The 20,900-nt window shown below is 43.7% G+C and overlaps 1 protein-coding gene across 2 annotated transcripts in view; it reads right to left on the bottom strand.

Annotated features, from left to right (window-relative positions):
* The window catches only part of LOC110509082 (solute carrier family 2, facilitated glucose transporter member 3), a 28,156-nt gene extending 8,450 nt beyond the window's left edge, over positions 1–19,706 (bottom strand). Inside the window, exons 1-6 of one of the 2 annotated variants that reach the window (XM_036968776.2) lie at positions 19,299–19,706; positions 18,639–18,813; positions 1,565–1,669; positions 1,080–1,240; positions 421–661; positions 21–183 (exon numbers count right to left, since the gene is read on the bottom strand). In XM_036968776.2, the coding sequence (XP_036824671.1) occupies positions 21–183; positions 421–661; positions 1,080–1,240; positions 1,565–1,669; positions 18,639–18,662 (694 nt within the window). In that variant the 5' untranslated portion in view covers positions 18,663–18,813; positions 19,299–19,706. The remainder of the gene's footprint in view (positions 1–20; positions 184–420; positions 662–1,079; positions 1,241–1,564; positions 1,670–18,638; positions 18,814–19,298) is intronic. The other variant, XM_036968780.2, reaches the window with a different exon arrangement.
* Between the last annotated feature and the right edge of the window lie 1,194 nt (positions 19,707–20,900).

The raw sequence follows: 20,900 nt of genomic DNA, 5'->3' as shown, positions 1-20,900 counted from the left end.
ACATGTCTCCTCTCCCTGACCTTTGCGAGCCTCCTCCTCCTGGTTGAGGCTGATGAGGAGGTAGCGGGGGCTCTCTGGGCAGAAGGGCAACATGATGCTCTGCACCACAGCAGGGATGGCCGTCAGGGACAGCAGGAGGGGCCACAGGGAGTCTGACCCCAGCAGAAACTCCAGACCAAAGACCTACAGAGCAGAGAGAGGGACAACAGGATGGCCAGGGTTAAAGCTTAAGGTAGCTGACTTAACTGACTTGATTGTACAGAAAAATGAGATTGGTCATTTACATTCAGTGAAATGAACAGCATTTATATCAATTGACCTCAATAACATTAAGTTCAATTAATTACAATAAACTCAGTAGAGTTTGAACTAAAATAACCTAAATGAAAGTGAACCAGTGCCTGGTCCTCTCTGTGGTACCTGTGCCACCAGGATGCCAATGACCACTCCCAGCTGGTGGAGGGTGCCGAAGGCCCCCCTGAGGTGCGTGGGGGCCAGCTCTCCCACGTACATGGGCGTCAGTCCCGTACACAGGCCACAGAACACGCCAATGACCAGCCTGCCAATGATGACCATCTCAAAGGACTTACACAGGCTGGACAGACCCATCAGAGTTCCACCCAGAAGGGCCAGCACGTTGGCCAGGAGCATGGACTTCCGCCTGGGGAGAGAGAGAGAGAGAGAGAGAGGAGGATAGGAAAAGGGGAAAGAAAAGAAGGACAGTGGGAGGAAACATGTGTGGTGGTTAGAAAGATGGGGGAAGCCATTTAGTCCAGTGCCCTGTCAGAGACCATGAATGGCCTGCTAAATAAACAGTGATGAAGTGATGTGAGATGAGGCCAGGTTAGGAGGTAAGACCTCAATTAAAATTACAGCCTCAATTAACATTACAGCACCGAATCGACTAAGGGCCCTTGGCTCATCTTTGAGAGCAAATATTTACAAGCCGCACACCTCTCATTGTGGTGCTGGGAATAAAATAAATAAAACAGTACAAAGTCATTACAGATACAAAACCACTTCCACACACACATTTACTGTACATCTGCATTTCTTTGTATCATTAGTCCTTAACTCACCTCCCAAACCTGTCCACCATGACCCCCACAGACAAGGACCCAACCATGCCCCCCACACTGAAGATGGCCACAGCGAAGCTCCAAACCATGGTGTTAGTCCCAGAGGAGAAGGGGTCTCCATAACGATCCATAGACACATTCTGGAAGAACCGTCGCAGTTTCTGAGAGTGGAGATGACAGAACCTTAGAACCTTCAGAGGTTAAAGGGTGGGAATATCACTGAGGATTTAGGCAAGTGGTCTAAAATCCTAGTCCTGGAGATGTACAGAGGGTGCAGGCATTTGTTTCAGCCCTGTTCCAGCCCTGACTGTTATAGTCAATACACATGAGTACTACCACTGACTGCCCACAAGGGGGAGACAAAGTTGAAAACAACAGCACATCCATGTGTGTTTGTGTGTGTTTGTGTGTGTGTGTGTGTGTGTGTGTGTGTGTGCGCGCGCGCACAAACACACACACACACACACACACAGACACACACACACCTGCTCAGGGGCATTGATGACTCCAGTGTTGTATCCGAACTGCAGGGAGCCAATGACAGCTGTAGTGATGCAGTAGAGGAGGTAACAGGTCACTCCCTTCTTCTTCTGGGGATGGAGGAGGAATAGAGGGAGGAAGAGAGAGGGGGAGTGAAAACGGGGAGAGAGAGGCAGTGATGGAGGGAGAGGGGTGTTAAAATAATAGAAAGAGAGAGAGAAACAGATAACAAGAAAGTGACAGAGAAAAGGATAGCGAGAGAGAGAGAGAGAGAGAGAGAGAGAGAAACAGGAAATTAGATATCCACTGGTCTCATGCATATGGATGGAGACGTAGTGTACAATAATTCTGTCATTGTCATCATAGCCAGTGTCTTGGCCCACAAAGCTCTTGTTGTTCCCAGTGACAGTAGAAAATACACAATGAAACAGTCTGTTTGTGATTGTTCTCCCTCTCTTCTGCTTTCTCTCTGAGCATTCACAAGCTGTCACTGTCTACACTGCCACGCTAGGTTAGGTGTTACAAAACAGTGGAAATGGAACCATGTTTCGCAATCCTGATCGACCCGGAGTCTTGAGGATGAACTGTGAGAAGAATAGAGACTCTGTGCTACTATGGATTTATGCTACTTTATTCTACTGTTGAGGCCTATTGTATTGGGTTCGGCTGTTCTACCAGTCCAATATGCGTTAATATGCTAATACTAACTACTACTTAAACAAATACCAAGTGAAATCATCTGGCATGAAGATTTTTTATTTTTAGCTGTGGTATTTTAGTGAATGATTCAGTTGAGTTGAGTTCAGTCAGTTGTCCTTCCAGACATTAAGCATCTCCAATCCAAAATGACATCTAGAATCGGCTTCCTATTTCGCAACAAAGCATCCTTCACTCATGCTGCCAAACAAACCCTTGTAAAACTGACTATCCTACCGATCCTTGACTTTGGCGATGTAATTTACAAAATTGCCTCCAACACTCTACTCAGCAAACTGGATGTAGTCTATCACAGTGCCATTTGTTTTGTCACCAAAGCCCCATTTACTACCCACCACTGCAACATGTATGCTCTTGTTGGCTGGCCCTCACTACATATTCGTCGCAAAACCCACTGGCTCCAGGTCATCTACAAGTCTCTGCTAGGTAAAGCCCCACCTTATCTCAGCTCACTGGTCACCATAGCAACACCCACACATAGCATGCGTTCCAGCAGGTATATTTCACTGGTCATCCCCAAAGCCAATACTTCCTTTGGCTGCCTTTCCTTCCAGTTCTCTGCTCCCAATGACTGGAACGAACTGCAAAAATAACTTCTATCTCCCTCTCTAACTTTAAGCATCAGCTGTCAGAGCAGTTTACCAATCACTGTACCTGTACACAGCCAATCTGTAAATAGCACACCCAACTACCTCATCCCCATATTGTTATCTATCCTCTTGCTCTTTTGCACACCAGTATCTCTACTTGTACATCATCATCTGCACATCTATCACTCCAGTGTTAATGCTAAATTGTAATTATTTCGACTCTATGGCCTATTTATTGCCTTTACCTCCCTACTCTTCTACATTTGCACACACTGTACATATATTTTTGCATTGTGTTATTGACTGCATGTTTGTTTATGTGTAACTCTGAATTGTTGTTTTTTTCACACTGCTTTGCTTTATCTTGGCCAGGTCGCAGTTGTAAATGAGAACTTGTTCTCAACTGGCCTACCTGGTGAAATATATATATATTTTTTTTCAATTTAAAGCTGGGCAACATAGCAGCACCAAGCTGATTGGTTATAATGAACGTCTGCTATACAAAGCCCTGGGCCAGACCAGGGAAAGAAACCCTGTTTGATGTGGTCTCTTTTAAAGGACCATACCTACTCATCTGAAATACCACATCTCTTGACAGAGAATGTATACTATTGGAAAGTAACATGACAGTATGTCAGTTATTATTACACAAAGGTAGGCTACTCTTTATGACACACACTATTACACATAGATGGGTCAAAGACGAGACATTTAAATTTAACATAAAAATATAAATATGTATAAATATAATATTAAATCACTCAACTCTTACCCTTCTTTTGACCCATAAATATTTGTGTTGCAAACTATTCAATTAAGGGAGTTGTGTCAAAATGTCCTTCAGTGTAACTTTCCGGGTTAAAATTCTAATGATAACAGTGTTTTTAAAATTTAGAAATTCATCCTAAAAATACAAATTAACACGCATGGCATAATTGTGTTTGTTGACAACAATATATAGAATAATGGGCAACATACAGTATCTAAAAAATATTTAAAATCTTGAATAACTTTTGTCTGGACTTTTGCGCTTCATCAATGTCATTCAGTATCACAAAGATAAAAAAGCCATTTTAAAGCATATCAAATCAAATCAAATTGTATTTGTCACATACACATGGTTAGCAGATGTTAATGCGAGTGTAGCGAAATGCTTGTGCTTCTAGTTCCGACAATGCAATAATAACCAACAAGTAATCTAACTAACAATTCCAAAACTACTGTCTTATACACAGTGTAAGGGGATAAAGAATATGTACATAAGGATATATGAATGAGTGATGGTACAGAGCAGCATAGGCAGGATACAGTAGATGGTATCGAGTACAGTATATACATGAGGTGAGTATGTAAACAAAGTGGCATAGTTAAAGTGGCTAGTGATACATGTATTACATAAGGATGCAGTCGATGATATAGAGTACAGTATATACGTATGCATATGAGATGAATAATGTAGGGTAAGTAACATTATATAAGGTAGCATTGTTTAAAGTGGCTAGTGATATATTTACATAATTTCGCATCAATTCCCATTATTAAAGTGGCTGGAGTTGAGTCAGTGTCAGGGTCAGTGTCAGTGTGTTGGCAGCAGCCACTCAATGTTAGTGGTGGCTGTTTAACAGTCTGATGGGAACGTGATGAAAGAAATACATGATGGTAATCATGTGACAGTGTGTGACATCACAAAGAAGACCTATTGAAGAACCTCTATCAATGTGATGAGGTCAGTAAATCTCTCTGAAATATTTGATGATTTCACCTTTTCACCCTCTAGTAACCTTTGTATCAAAAACACATGTCCTTCAGTACAACACAGAAATCAAACTTTTAATGTTACTATTTTATAAAAAGCTATATTAAATATGAAAAGTAAGGATAATCTTTATAGGTCAAGGTCATTACTTTATATACAGTTGAAGTCGGAAGTTTAAATACACCTTAGCCAAATACATTGAAACTCAGTTCTTGACAATTCCTGACATTTAATCCTAGTAAAAATTCCCTGTTTTAGGTCAGTTAGGAGCACCACTTTATTTTAAGAATGTGAAATGTCAGAATAATAGTAGAGAGAATTATTTTTTCAGCTTTATTTCTTTCATCACTTTCCCAATGGGTCAGAAGTTTACATACACTCAATTCGTATTTGGAAGCATTGCCTTTAAATTGTTTAACTTGGGTTAAACGTTCTGGGTAGCCTTCCACAAGCTTCCCACAATAAGTTGGGTGAATTTTGGCCCATTCCTCCCGACAGAGCTGGTGTAAATGAGTCAAGTTTGTAGGATTCCTTGCTCGCACACGCTTTTTCAGTTCTGCCCACACATTTTCTATAGGATTAAGGTCAAGGCATCGTGATGGCCACTCCACTACCTTTGTTGTCCTTAAGCCATTTTGCCACAACTTTGGAAGTATGCTTGGGGTCATTGTCCATTTGGAAGACCCATTTGCGACCAAGCTATAACTTCCTGACTGATGTCTTGAGATGTTGCTTCAATATATCCGCATAATTTTCTATCCACATAATTTCCCTGCCTCATGATGCCATCTATTTTGTGAAGTGTACCAGCCCCTCCTGCAGCAAAGCACCCCATAACATGATGCTGCCACCCCCGTGCTTCACAGTTGTGATGGTGTTCTTCGGCTTGCAAGACTCCCCCTTTTTCCTCCAAACATAACGATGGTCATTATTGGCCAAACAGTTCTATTTTTGTTTCATCAGACCAGAGGACATTTCTCCAAAAAGTACAATCTTTGTCACCATGTGCAGTTGCAAACCGTAGTCTGGCTTATTTATTGCGGTTTTGGAGCAGTGGCTTCTTCCTTGCTGAGCAACCTTTCAGGTGATGTCGATATAGGACTATTTTTACTGTGGATATAGATACTTTTGTACCTGTTTCCTCCAGCATCGTCACAAGGTCCTTTTCTGTTGTTCTGGGATTGATTTGCGCTTTTCGCACCAAAGTACCTCATCATACAGCTGTATGATGGCTGTGTCGTCCCATGGTGTTTATACTTGTGTACTATTGTTTGTACAGATTAATTATGTCAATTAGCTTATCAGAAGCTTCTAAAGCCAGGACATAATTTTCTGGAATTTTTCAAGCTGTTTAAAGGCACAGTCAACTTAGCGTATGCAAACTTCTGACCCACTGGAATTGTGAAACAGTGAATTATAAGTGAAATAATCTGTCTTTAAAAAATTGTTGGAAAAATTGTAACGGTTTTCTGTATGTGAAGGAGAGTCGGACCAAAATGCAGCGTGTAGATTGCGATCCATGTTTTAATGAACAAACGTAAAACACGAATCAATGCAAACACTACAAAAATAAAGAACGTGATGAACGTAACGAAAACCTAAAACAGCCTATCTGGTGAAAAACACATAGACAGGAACAATCACCCACAAACACACAGTGAAACCCAGGCTACCTAAATATGGTTCCCAATCAGAGACAATGACGAACACCTGCCTCTGATTGAGAACCATATCAGGCCGAACATAGAACTAGACAAACTAGACATGTAACATAGAATGCCCACTCAGATCACACCCTGACCAATCAAAACATAGAAAATACAAAGTAAACTATGGTCAGGGCGTGACAGTACCCCCCCCCCAAGGTGCGGACTCCGGCCGCAAAACCTGAACCTATAGGGGAGGGTCTGGGTGGGCATCTGTCCGTGGTGGCGGCTCTGGCGCTGGACGTGGACCCCACTCCATGACAGTTTTAATCCCCCTCCTAAACGTCCCTAAATAGGTTACCCACCACAATGATAACATGGGACAGAGGGACAGCTCGGGACAGAGGTAACTCGGGACAGATGGGTAGCTCAGCACTGAGAGGAAGCTCAGCACTGAGAAGAAGCTCAGCACTGAGAGGAAGCCCAGGCAGGTAGTAGAAACTACCAGAACCTGGCTGGCTGGCGGTTTCAGCAGATCCTGGTCGACTAGCAGATCTGGAAGAATCTGGTCGACTGGCGGATCTGGGAGAATCTGGTCGACTGGCGGATCTGGGAGAATCTGGTCGACTGGCGGATCTGGGAGAATCTGGTCGACTGGCGGATCTGGGAGAATCTGGTCGACTGGCGGATCTGGGAGAATCTGGTCGACTGGCGGATCTGGGAGAATCTGGTCGACTGGCAGATCTGGGAGAATCTGGACGACTGGCAGATCTGAGAGAGTCTGGACGACTGGCAGATCTGGAAGAGTCTGGTCGACTGGCAGATCTGGAAGAGTCTGGTCGACTGGCAGATCTGGAAGAGTCTGGTCGACTGGCAGATCTGGAAGAGTCTGGACGACTGGCAGATCTGGAAGAGTCTGGACGACTGGCAGATCTGGGAGAGTCTGGTCGACTGGCAGATCTGGGAGAGTCTGGTCGACTGGCAGATCTGGGAGAGTCTGGTCGACTGGCAGCTCTGGCTGCTCCATGCTGACTGGCTGCTCCATGATGACTGGCAGCTCCATGATGACTGGCAGCTCTGGCTGCTCCATGCTGACTGGCTGCTCCATGCTGACTGGCAGCTCTGGCTGCTCCATGCTGACTGGCTGCTCCATGCTGACTGGCAGCTCTGGCTGCTCCATGCTGACTGGCTGCTCTGGCTGCTCCATGCTGACTGGCTGCTCTGGCTGCTCCATGCTGACTGGCTGCTCCATGCTGACTGGCGGCCCTGGCTGCTCCATGCTGACTGGCGGCCCTGGCTGCTCCATGCTGACTGGCGGCCCTGGCTGCTCCATGCTGACTGGCGGCCCTGGCTGCTCCATGCTGACTGGCGGCCCTGGCTGCTCCATGCTGACTGGCAGCTCTGGCGGCTCCTTGCAGACTGGCAGCTCTGGCGGCTCCTTGCAGACTGGCAGCTTTGGCGGCATCCTGCAGACTGGCAGCTCTGGCGGCTCCTTGCAGACTGGCAGCTCCTTGCAGACTGGCAGCTCTATGCAGACTGGCAGCTCCTTGCAGACTGGCAGCTCCTTGCAGACTGGCAGCTCCTTGCAGACTGGCAGCTCCTTGCAGACTGGCAGCTCCTTGCAGACTGGCAGCTCCTTGCAGACTGGCAGCTCTATGCTAACTGGCAGCTCTATGCTAACTGGCAGCTCTATGCTATCTGGCAGCTCCTTGCAGACTGGCAGCTCCTTGCAGACTGGCAGCTCTATGCTAACTGGCAGCTCTATGCTAACTGGCAGCTCTATGCTAACTGGCAGCTCTATGCTAACTGGCAGCTCTTTGCAAACTGGCAGTTCTGAACAGGCGGGAGACTCCGGCAGCGCTGTAGAGAAGGAAGGCTCTAACAGCGCTAAACAGGCGGGAGACTCCGACAGCGCTGAAGAGGAGGAAGGCTCTGGCAGCGCTGGACAGGCGAGGCGCACTGTAGGCCTGAGGCGTGGTGCTGGCAATGGTGGTACTGGGCCGAGGACACGCACAGGAAGCCTGGTGCGGGGAGCTGCTACCGGAGGGCTGGGGTGTGGAGGTGGTACTGGAAAAACCGGACCGTGCAGGCGCACTGGAGCTCTTGAGCACCGAGCCTGCCCAACCTTACCTGGTTGAATACTCACGGTCGCCCTGCCAGTGCGGCGAGGTGGAATAGCCCGCACTGGACTATGCAGGCGAACCGGAGACACCGAGCGCAAGGCTGGTGCCATGTAAACCGGCCCAAGGAGACGCACTGGGGACCAGCTGCGTACACGCGGAGCTGGAATATACCGCACAGGGCTATGCACCCGCACTGGAGACACCGTGCGCACCACTGCATAACACGGTGCCTGTCCGGTCTCTCTAGCCCCCCGGTAAGCACAGGGAGTCTGCCCAGGTCTCCTACCTGGCATAGCCATACTCCCTGTTAGCCCCCCCCCAAGAAATTTTTGGGGCTGCCTCTCAGGCTTCCATCCGCGTCGCCGTGCTGCCTTCTCATACCAGCGCCTCTCTGCTTTCACCGCCTCCATTCTACGGTAACCTTCCTCGCACTGCTCCAGCGAATCCCAGGCGGGCTCCGGCACTCTCCCTGGGTCGGCCGCCCACCTGTCGATCTCCTCCCAAGTAGTATACTCCATACTGTACTCCTTGGGCTGTTCCTGTTGTTTCTTCTCCCGCTGCACCTTAGTGCGGCTACACTCCCCTGGTTTAGCCCAGGGTCCTCTCCCGTCGAGGATTTCCTCCCATGTCCAGAAATCCTTATTGCGCTTCTCCTCGCGCTGCTCCTGCCTGTTGACACGCTGCTTGGTCCGTTGGTGGTGGGTGATTCTGTAACGGTTTTCTGTATGTGAAGGAGAGTCGGACCAAAATGCAGCGTGTAGATTGCGATCCATGTTTTAATGAACAAACGTAAAACACGAATCAATGCAAACACTACAAAAATAAAGAACGTGATGAACGTAACGAAAACCTAAAACAGCCTATCTGGTGAAAAACACATAGACAGGAACAATCACCCACAAACACACAGTGAAACCCAGGCTACCTAAATATGGTTCCCAATCAGAGACAATGACGAACACCTGCCTCTGATTGAGAACCATATCAGGCCGAACATAGAACTAGACAAACTAGACATGTAACATAGAATGCCCACTCAGATCACACCCTGACCAATCAAAACATAGAAAATACAAAGTAAACTATGGTCAGGGCGTGACAAAAATGACTTGTGTCATGCACAAAGTAGATGTTCTAACCGACTTACCAAAACTATAGTTTGTTAACAAGAAATTTGTGGAGTGGTTGAAAAATTAGTTTTAATGACTCCATCCTAAGTGCATGTAAACTTCTGACTTCAACTGTAGGTGGCCAAGGAACTGCTTGTTAAATATGTTTATGTATGAAATCCATCCTTCAGTATCACACTTGTCCTTCAGCACAACAAAAGTTTCATGTTATACCACAATGTCACTCGTTATTCTGAATGACAGTAGCTTTGTTACCGCATGTTATTTTTTACAACATTGAATCATTAAATTGAATTCATATTTAATTCATATTTACTTGTTGTATTAATACTGAATATTATCATTTTAAACTATTTTACGGCATTTTAAGGTTTTTTCAAGGCACATTATCTTTATACTGTAGATGTCGTTGTGTAATAAGGAGAGGGCTGCACGACACAGACAAAAGATTAACGCAGATCCAGTTGCTAGGGAGAAAATACTAGCCAGAAGAAAAGCAAGGTATTTTTTTCATGGTTTCATGCTTCTGTCAGCAACAGAATGGGGTATAAAGCTGGGTGGATAACACTTAACATTAAGTTGCATTATTACACTGTAGTTAATGTTTTATTGCACTGCAGTTAAGGTAATACTGATGGATTATATTGGTTAATATAATATTACACACACACACAATTATGGATAAAAAATGGATTATGAATTATATTAGTTAATAGCTGCTTCATATTTGGGGCACTTTATGAAAAATCAAGACTGTACAAGTTTGAATTCAAGTAGTTTGATGGGCATTTTATGTAGCTATTTTGTGTAGGCATCTTGAAATTGCATTTGTGTACCTGCATTGAATTGAAATTTACCAGTTACAGTGTAACAATGCATAAATACAACATTAACTATCATGTAATAATTGTGTAATAATGCCACTTAATGCAACGTAAAGTGTTGCCGCAGGCTCAAATTATAGTTACGTGATTATTATTAACATTAGCAAGGAAATAGTAACAAAACATGTTTGAGAGAGAAAGGGAGAGGGGGTTAATTTAACTTTTAAACTTTGATTAAGTGTTATCATTGTATAGCCTACTATTAATAGACTACTAATAACATTTAATGGATGCGAATCCTATTCTGTTCCAGTGTATTCATGGTAACAAAATATTGTCATACCGTATACCGCCCCCAGGTGGTGAGGGTAGGCAACAACATCTCCACCCCGCTGATCCTCAACACTGGGGCCCCACAAGGGTGCGTTCTGAGCCCTCTCCTGTACTCCCTGTTCACCCACGACTGCGTGGCCACGCACGCCTCCAACTCAATCATCAAGTTTGCGGACGACACAACAGTGGTAGGCTTGATTACCAACAACGACGAGACGGCCTACAGGGAGGAGGTGAGGGCCCTCGGAGTGTGGTGTCAGGAAAATAACCTCACACTCAACGTCAACAAAACTAAGGAGATGATTGTGGACTTCAGGAAACAGCAGAGGGAACACCCCCCTATCCACATCGATGGAACAGTAGTGGAGAGGGTAGTAAGTTTTAAGTTCCTCGGCGTACACATCACAGACAAATTGAATTGGTCCACCCACACAGACAGCATCGTGAAGAAGGCGCAGCAGCGCCTCTTCAACATCAGGAGGCTGAAGAAATTCGGCTTGTCACCAAAAGCACTCACAAACTTCTACAGATGCACAATCGAGAGCATCCTGTCGGGCTGTATCACCGCCTGGTACGGCAACTGCTCCGCCCACAACCGTAAGGCTCTCCAGAGGGGAGTGAGGTCTGCACAACGCATCACCGGGGGCAAACTACCTGCCCTTCAGGACACCTACACCACCCGATGTCACAGGAAGGCCATAAAGATCATCAAGGACAACAACCACCCGAGCCACTGCCTGTTCACCCCGCTATCATCCAGAAGGCGAGGTCAGTACAGGTGCATCAAAGCTGGGACCGAGAGACTGAAAAACAGCTTCTATCTCAAGGCCATCAAACTGTTAAACAGCCACCACTAACATTGAGTGGCTGCTGCCAACACACTGACTCAACTCCAGCCACTTTAATAATGGGAATTGATGGGAAATGATGTCAAATATATCACTAGCCACTTTAAACAATGCTACCTAATATAATGTTTACATACCCTACATTATTCATCTCATATGTATACGTATATACTGTACTCTATATCATCTACTGCATCTTTATGTAATACATGTATCACTAGCCACTTTAACTATGCCACTTTGTTTACATACTCATCTCATATGTATATACTGCACTCAATACCATCTACTGTATCTTGCCTATGCCGCTCTGTACCATCACTCATTCATATATCTTTATGTACATATTCTTTATCCCCTTTCACTTGTGTCTATAAGGTAGTAGTTTTGGAATTGTTAGCTAGATTACTTGTTGGTTATTACTGCATTGTCGGAACTAGAAGCACAAGCATTTCGCTACACTCGCATTAACATCTGCTAACCATGTGTATGTGACAAATAAAATTTGATTTGATTTGATAACACCAGTATTTCATATTAAAATACAATAACTTCGTTTTGTTGACTCAGAGAGACAAAAACTAATCTCAAAGGATGAAGTTAAAAATATTTTCATAGATTTTCGAATTTGATTTTCGAATTTGTCCAATGAACATAAAAAAAGCCTTTTAGGGAATTTGTAATTGCTGTTTCATTTTTTTGCTACTTTGAAAACCTTATACGTCTTTGAACCAGATACTAATATATTAATTTCCTACATAAACACTGTCACGCCCTGACCATAGAGAGCCCTTGGTTCTCTATGGTGTTAAGGTCAGAGCGGGACTAGGGGGGTATTCTAATTTTCATATTTCTAGGTTGGTATGCTTGATATGGTTCCCAATTAGAGGCAGCTGGTTATCATTGTCTCTAATTGGGGATCATATTTAGGTAGTCTTTTTTCCACCTGTGTTTTGTGGGATATTGTTTTGAGTTAGTGCATGTTGCACCTCTGTTGTCACGGTTCGTTGTTTGTTTCGTTCATTAATTCTTTATTGTTTTGTTGTGTGGTTCACTTACTTTAAATAAAAAAAGATGTGGAACCCAGATCACGCTGCACGTTGGTCCGTGTATGCTTCCAACGAACGTGACAAACACAGCATAAGGCAGTGATGTCAAATATCCAGCAGCTCCACATAACAGACTTTCATTATAACCAATCAATGGGTGTTGTTTAGTCCAGTGATTCTCAACTGATTGGTCCTGACCCAAATTTGGGTCACGGGAGATTGGGTTGTGGGTGTCTGAGTGGGTTTTTTTTAAATGAAGAAATTCTCCAGTCTGAACTTAAACAACTTAAACCAGATAGAAAGGCTGTAGAAATTATAATGAACTTACATTTTTAAATAATTTAATCTCCTAACCTAATTTTTCTTCAACCACACTATTATCAATGTACAGATTAGCAGCACTATTTTGGTTGATTTTATGATCTCAAGCCAGTGAGTTTATTCACGTTCTTCATCAAGAATTTGTGCAAAATGTAATTAATGACAATGAAAGAGGTGGGAATATTGTTCTCTTGTCATATAATTGCTACATTTACCTTTAATATAGCATTTTAAAAAAGTTATAGATTATATATTGCCGAATCCTTTTTGCGATGCAAATATTGGGTCGCAACTGAGACAACCTGGTTCAATTTGGGTTCCGAGGCAAAATCAGTTGAGAAACCCTGGTTTAGTCTGTATGTCTGCTACAGGAGACACAGTGAGCTTCCTCTCGGGAGAGCAGTATTATGTCATATGGTCTCGGTCCACCGTGTCAACAGATATAAGATCTACATATTTCACCAAAATGACACAATAACACGGCATGGCAGTATCAATAACATTATCACACACAGGCTCAGTGAACCTGCACAGGACATTGATAGATTGATTTGAGTGAACAGTGGGCATACTGGTAACTGCCAAAATAAAGGAAACACTTGAGTAACTGAGGGTTCTGGGCTGGCGGCTTAGTTATGGTGTGAAGGTGCATTTTCCTGGCATGGTTTAGGTCCACTCAATCCAATAGAGGGCAAGGTAAACACCAATAAATACCCAGCCTTTCTGAGTGATCACCTTCAATTTACGGTGAATCATTTCTAACCTGATGGGAGTGGTCTCTTCCAGGATGACAGTACCACCATCCAATTGAACACTTACGGGAGGTTCTGGAGAGGTGCCTGAGTTTTTCTCCACCATCAGCAAAACAACAAATTATGGAATTTTTCATGGAAGTATGGTGTCACCTCCAGACACTTGTAGAATCTATGCCAAGGTTTATTGAAACTGTTCTGGCTTGAGGTGACCCAATGCCTTGTTAAGACACTTTATGTTGGTGTTTCCTTTATTTTGGCAGTTCCCTTTATATCACAGTGTGAAAGCAGTGTCACCAAGACAGAGTGCTTTGTGTTGTATTGTCCTGGACTGAACAGTCTGTTCTTGTACTGATATATGTAACTCTGGTTCTTTGACTGGCCAGACTGTTTCTGTCAGGCACTAGAATTGTCATAGTGTAACACAATGGGTACAAATAAAACTATTTGTTTTGAAGTTTGAAAACAGTCTTGTAATCAACTCAATTCAAATCAAATTGTATTTGTCACATGTGCCGAATACAACCTTACAGTGAAATGCTTACTTACAAGCCCTTAATCAACAATAAAGTGTTAAGAAAGTATTTACTAAAATAAACTGAAGTAAAAAAAAAATGAAATAAAACAATAAATACACATTTAAATTAAAAAATAAGAAAATTATAAATAAAATAAAAATGAAAGAGCAACAATTAAATAACAGTAGAGAGGCTGTATACAGAGGGTACCGGTACAGAGTCAATGTGTGGGGGCACAGGTTAGTTGAGATAATTGAGGTAGTATGTACATGTAGGTAGAGGTAAATGCAAGTAGTCCGGATAGCCATTTGATTAGCTGTTTAGCAGTCTTATGGTTTGGGGGTAGAAGCTGTTAAGAAGCCTTTTGGACCTAGACTTGGCGCTCCGGTACCGCTTGCCTTGCTGTAGCAGAGAAAACAGTCTATGACTAGGGTGGCTGGAGTCTTAGTCCATTTTTAGGGCCTTCCTCTGACACCGCCTGGCATAGAGGTCCTGGATGGCAGGAAGCTTAGCCCCAGTGATGTACTGGGCCATACGCACTATCCACTGTAATGCCTTGCGGTCTGAGGCCGAGAAGTTGCCATACCAGGCGGTGATGCAACCAGTCAGGATGGTGTTGATGGTGCAGCTGTAGAACTTTTTGAGGATCTGAGGACCCATGCCAAATATTTTCAGTCTCCTGGGGGGGAATAGGCGTTATTGTGCCCTCTTCACGACTGTCTTGGTGTGTTTGGACTATGATAGTTTCTTGATGATGTGGGCACCAAGGAACTTGAAGCTCTCAACCTGCTCCACTACAGCACTGTCGATGAGAATGCTCAGCCTTCATTTCCTGTAGTCCACGATCATCTCATTTGTCTTAATGTTATGAGCTATAGGCTACGTGTGTACAGGAATGTAAAATCATAACGGTCCTAATATACAGTACCAGTCAAAAGTTTGGACCAAAGTTAGCATTTTTGCTATTTTCTACATTGTAGAATAATAGTGAAGACGTTAAAACTATGAAATAACACATGGAATCATGTAGTAACCAAAAAAACAAATCAAAATCTATTTTAGATTTTAGATTCTTCAAAGTAGCCACCCTTTGCCTTGATGACAGCTTTGCACACTCTTGACATTTTTTCAACCAGCTTCACCTGGAATGCTTTTCCAACAGTCTTGAAGGAGTTCACACATTTGCCGAGCACTTGTTGGCTGCTTTTCCTTCACTCTGCAGTCCTACTCATCCCAAACCATCTCAATTGGGTTGAGGTCGGGTGATTGTGGAGGCCAGGTCATCTGATGCAGCACTCCGTCACTCTCCTTCTTGGTCAAATAGCCCTTACACAGCCTGGAGGTGTGTTGGGTCATTGTCCAACTAAGCGCAAACCAGATGGGATGGTGTATCACTGCAGAAATCTGTGGTAGCCATGCTAGTTAAGTCTGCCTTGAATTCTAAATAAATCACTGACAGTGTCACCAGCAAAGCACCCCCACACCATCACACCTCCTCCTCCATACTTCACGGTTGGAACCACACATGCGGAGATCATTTGTTAACCTACTCTGATTATCACAAAGACACAGCGGTTGGAATCTAAAATCTAAAATTTGGAGTCATCTGACCCAAGGACAGATTTCCACCGGTCTAATGGCCATTGCTCATGTTTCTTGGCCCAAGCAAGTTTCTTCTTATTATTGGTGTCCTTTAGTAGTGGTTTCTTTGCAGGAATTCGACAATGAAGGCCTGATTGACGCAGTCTATTGATGTTGAGATGTGTCTGTTACTTGAACTCTGTGAAGCATTTATTTGGGCTGCAATCTGAGGTGCAGTTAACTCTAATGAATTCATCCTCTGCAGCAGAGGTAACTCTGGGTCTTCCTTTCCTTTCCATGAGAGCCAGTTTCAGGTCTTAAAGTAATGATGGACTGTCGTTTCTCTTTGCTTATTTGAGTTGTTCTTACCATTATATGGACTTTTACCAAACAGGGCTATCTTCTGTATACCACCCCTACCTTGTCACAACACAACTGATTGGCTCAAACGCATTAAGAAGGAAAGAAATTCCACAAATTCACTTTTACCAAGGCACACCTGTTAATTGAGATTCATTCCAGGTGACTGATTATGATTATAGTACAAATAAAATAGTACAAAATAGTACAAAAAAAGTGTAAAAAACCTGAATGAATAGGTGTGTCCAAACTTTTGACTGGTACTGTAGGTGTAGGAGGCATAACTTAAAGGCCTTATCCTGGAAAATATTTCAAATCAAAGACCAACTGACACAGGTAACCGGGGCTAACACTAAAAACACAGATGCCGGTGCCATAAGAATAAAATGCTCTAAGGGTTGCATTACCCAAGTTACACTGATAACAGTGTTATGTTCTGTGATAGTACTAATCAGGCATATTGTATTTCGCTAGGAAGGACACTCTGGCCTTGTGACATTACAATACCCAGTCATCTAAAACAAGCTGAAAACTGAATGAATAGGCCTACTACAAGTGAAGTAAGATATGTAAAGACGGTAAAACAGGGTACCCTTCAAAATAATAATCCCCATCAGATTATGTAAATCTTTATAGATTTGTGTAAAACAGATGTTGTGTAAATCACCAAGTTTTGACAGTGTGTTTGGACTGTCTCCAGAGGTACGGGCTGGAGGACAGGCTGGTGAGTGTGTTTGGACTGTCTCCAGAGGTACGGGCTGGAGGACAGGCTGGTGAGTGTGTTTGGACTGTCTCCTGAGGTACGGGCTGGAGGACAGGCTAATGAGTGTGTTTGGACTGTCTCCTGAGGTACGGGCTGGAGGACAGGCTGGTGAGTGTGTTTGGACTGTCTCCTGAGGTACGGGCTGGAGGACAGGCTGGTGAGTGTGTTTGGACTGTCTCCTGAGGTACGGGCTGGAGGATAGGCTGGTGAGTGTGTTTGGACTGTCTCCTGAGGTACGGGCTGGAGGACAGGCTGGTGAGTGTATTTGTATCCAGCCCGTACTTCTGAGTGCAAACTGTAAAGTTTGGTGGAGGACGAATAATGGTCTGGGGCTGTTTTTCATGGTTCGAGCTAAGCCCCTTAGTTCCAGAGAAGGGAAATCTTAACACTACAGCATACAATGACATTCTAGATGATTCTGTGCTTTCAACTTTATGGTAACAGTTTGTGGAAGGCCCTTTCCTGTTTCAGAATTTCACATCAACGGTTGGTAGGAAAGTCTCATTGCCTAACAGCCACAAAGAAGAGGAAGACAATCAACATTGTGCAACCTGTTTCAAAAGACAAGCCATGTTGTAGATAGACAACCATATGAAGAAGCATCTGGTAACAATAAGCATCCAATCCATCTGTATTGTAGAGTGGTTTAAGAGTGTAATCATGACTAGGTTAGCAGTGTTGTTAGGGGCTCTTTATGTAAGTGATAGAGAGTAAGGAAAGCCTTGTGTTGCTAAGTCAATGTATGGAGATCTGAGGTCACCGGGTTCATCATGGTGTCTGGGTGTCTGATGGCCAATCTAGGCCTCTAGAGCTTATAACTCTATCCCTCTGTCACACTATTACTATTGCTATTGCTCCCTCTATCATGTGACTCTTTCTACTCCTTTCTACTCACATCATTTGCTATACCCACCTCCCTTACTACATATCACTGTCTCTTCCCTCATTCTGTCTGTCTCTCCTAGTCCTACATGCAGGTACAGGCCAGAGAATAAAACAGACCCGCTCAAGTTCAGACACGCCACCTGTATCTGTAGCATCCACCAATCCCCTTTCTCCTTCACTATCCCCCCTCTCTCTCGCTTTCCTCTCTCCTCTCCCACTTCCCTTCCACCCCAGCCCCTGTTCTTCTACATGCCAGAGAGGAAAAGCAGTGTTCACCCGTCTCCTTCTCGTAAATACCATTCTCTGACTGACTCATTAAAGGTAGGGAGACAAAGACAGGGAGCGAAAAAAAACATTGCTCTACTCTTCCTCAGGAAACAGTGCTGGTGGATGAGGATTGTTTATGAAATAGTCACCAGAGATAAATGAATGTGTACTGTTCAAAGGAGAAGACTAGTAGTATAAATACTGTTGCACAACTGGTGTGATGGTAGAGTAACTAATGTGGTTCAAATGGTGATGTATTTCAATTGCATTGTTATGTTGTGGAAGGAAACGTTAAAAACTGTAATTGCAACAACAACAAAAATAAGCAACATGAATAAATTAATAAAATCATATGATGGAATCAGTAACTCTGTGAGAAGACCAGTACTCGACTTGGGCAGTAGCTCACCAGAGCTGAGTACCTGCACCTCAAAATTACTACTGCTTAAGTTCCTGCACCTTCTATAGAATATTAGCTCAAAAGTATTGGGAAGTTCCTGCATCTAAATCTAAATAGTACCATCACCCAAAATGAGTACCAGCACCTATTTCAGTCCAAGTCAAGCACTGGAGAATACTAGATGTGAGAAGATGACAGACCTAATGTGTTGCTTACCTTCCCATCTTCCATATTCTCCATCTTGAATTATGTTTCACTGTCTGACTTCCGCAGGAAAGATCAAATAACTCCAAGTTAAATACTTTGTTTGAGTTTCTCCTTCCAAAACTAGGCTCTCATTTGCAAGGTTAACAATGTAGGCAGTCCAAACAGCAGTTTGCAGAGGAACCACCTTGCAGAGAAAAAATAAAAACAGAAGCATTTTAATACATTAGAAGTGACGAACTAAAACACCTGAAGCACATCAAGCCTAGCAGCTGCACAGACAGCAGAGTATATTCTACCTGTGGATGCACAAATTCAACCATCACTGTACAGTAGACTATCTGGGTTGAGCAGCAAAATATATGATGATAAAACCCTCCCTCTTCTTCTTCCTTTCTCCCTTATCTCACTATCAGTTTCAACTCTAATTTTCAAATGAGAAAGAAATCAACGTTTCCCTAGATTGATATTGACCTGATGATGTATTTTAGAAAGTGGTACATTTCATCCTATTCTACTCTATACACCACTAATTCTGACAGAGCGTCCTCCTGTTGACTACTACTGACTAAAGTCTATAAATAAATCTGTCTATAAACACATCCCTTCTCATGCTAAATTAACAAATACAAATGTTGGCTAACAATAGTAAAATGATATAGGCTATTTTACCGTAATTCCTGTTTGGTGCCAAATAGGTTATCGTATCTCCCTTTAGTGTCAAACTGAACTGTATGCTTAGAAGAATGTTCAGCACTTGCTCCCCTCCCTCTCTCGTCACCGACTTATATACGATAGTGGCACAAGTCTGTCCGCACGTTCCCTAGCTTTGCCGACATCCTACGCGCCCTGGTGATCTCTGGTCATGCTTGCTCCTACACGTAAAAGCGCACGCAGTTTTTTACCAAATCATTGCGCTCGTGGGGCATTTAAGCCCTGAACAGCGCCTGACAGGCAATCTGATCCTGTCTGAGAGAACATTCGAAGAGAGTAGGCTGTTTGGGAGTTGTGCCACTGCTCATTCTCTCAAAATGTCGGCGCCTGTAGAAGACACGTTTTCGAGTTGAACAGGATGATTATGAGATGGAGTTACATCGGGATGCCACCAGGCCGCTAGCAAAGCCAGGAGGAGAAAAATATTGGGACAGGGACATGGAAACATGGATTTCGAGAGGGAATGGGGGAGGAAAAAGAGAAAGAAGAGGTCGAAGAGAATGAGGAAAGCAGAGGCTGAATTGGAATTTGATGAAGATGGTGTGTAGAAGAAGTCTGGGATCAAGTACAAACAGAGTGTGCTGTCCACCAGACCGAGTTCAGGAGGTGAAATGCTGGCCCTGCTGCTGCTCCAGTTTCAACTGTTCTGCCTGCAGCTATGGAACCCTGACCTGTTCACCGGACGTGCTACCTGTTCCAGATCTGCTGTTTTCAACTCTCTAGAGACAGCAGGAGCGGTAGAGATACTCTTAATGATCGGCTATGAAAAGCCAACTGACATTTACTCCTGAGGTGCTGACCTGTTGCACCCTCGACAACTACTGTGATTATTATTATTTGACCCTGCTGGTCATCTATGAACATTTGAACATCTTCTGTTATAATCTCCACCCGGCACAGCCAGAAGAGGACTGGACACCCCTCATAGCCTGGTTCCTCTCTAGGTTTCTTCCTAAGTTCTGGCCTTTCTAGGAAGTTTTTCCTTGCCACCGTGCTTCTACACCTGCATTGCTTGCTGTTTGAGGTTTTAGGCTGGGTTTCTGTACAGCACTTTGTGACATCAGCTGATGTAAGAAGGGCTTTATAAATACATTTGATTTGAAATGGAAGTGAATGAGGGAGATTTAAGTGCGGTGGAAGGTGTGGTGAGGATCTCGGAACCTGAGCCTTGCATTGATGGACATGGTTATGATCAAGCTGAGTTTTGCCCAGTTTTTCTTGCGCTGGTTCTGCAGATGGATATATCCTACAATACAGGACTATTAAAGGCCCAGTGCACAAAGTTTGTGGACCAAAAAAAGTTACATGCCTGTGAGTAGTAGATCTTTGCCAGCACAGAGGAATAGGCCAATGAGTGATATATGCTTCAGTAAGGTTGGCTTCTTAGTGTTCATAGCAATGGTTATCAACTGTACCTCAGAAATTGAATGTCAATGACAGAAAATATATGTTGTGTTGGCAGCTGCAGTACTTGGGTGTATGTGATTTGACTTCTGAAGAGTTAGAGAGTGCGTTGAGAGATGGTGTCCTGTCCTTCCAGACCGTTGGCATGGTGCAGGA

This window comes from Oncorhynchus mykiss, chromosome 3 (genome assembly GCF_057628025.1).
Source record: "Oncorhynchus mykiss isolate SJ-2025 chromosome 3, ASM5762802v1, whole genome shotgun sequence".
NCBI lineage: Eukaryota > Metazoa > Chordata > Actinopteri > Salmoniformes > Salmonidae > Oncorhynchus > Oncorhynchus mykiss.
Note: the sequence above shows the minus strand (reverse complement) of the source record. Positions and strands in the feature narration are given on the sequence as shown.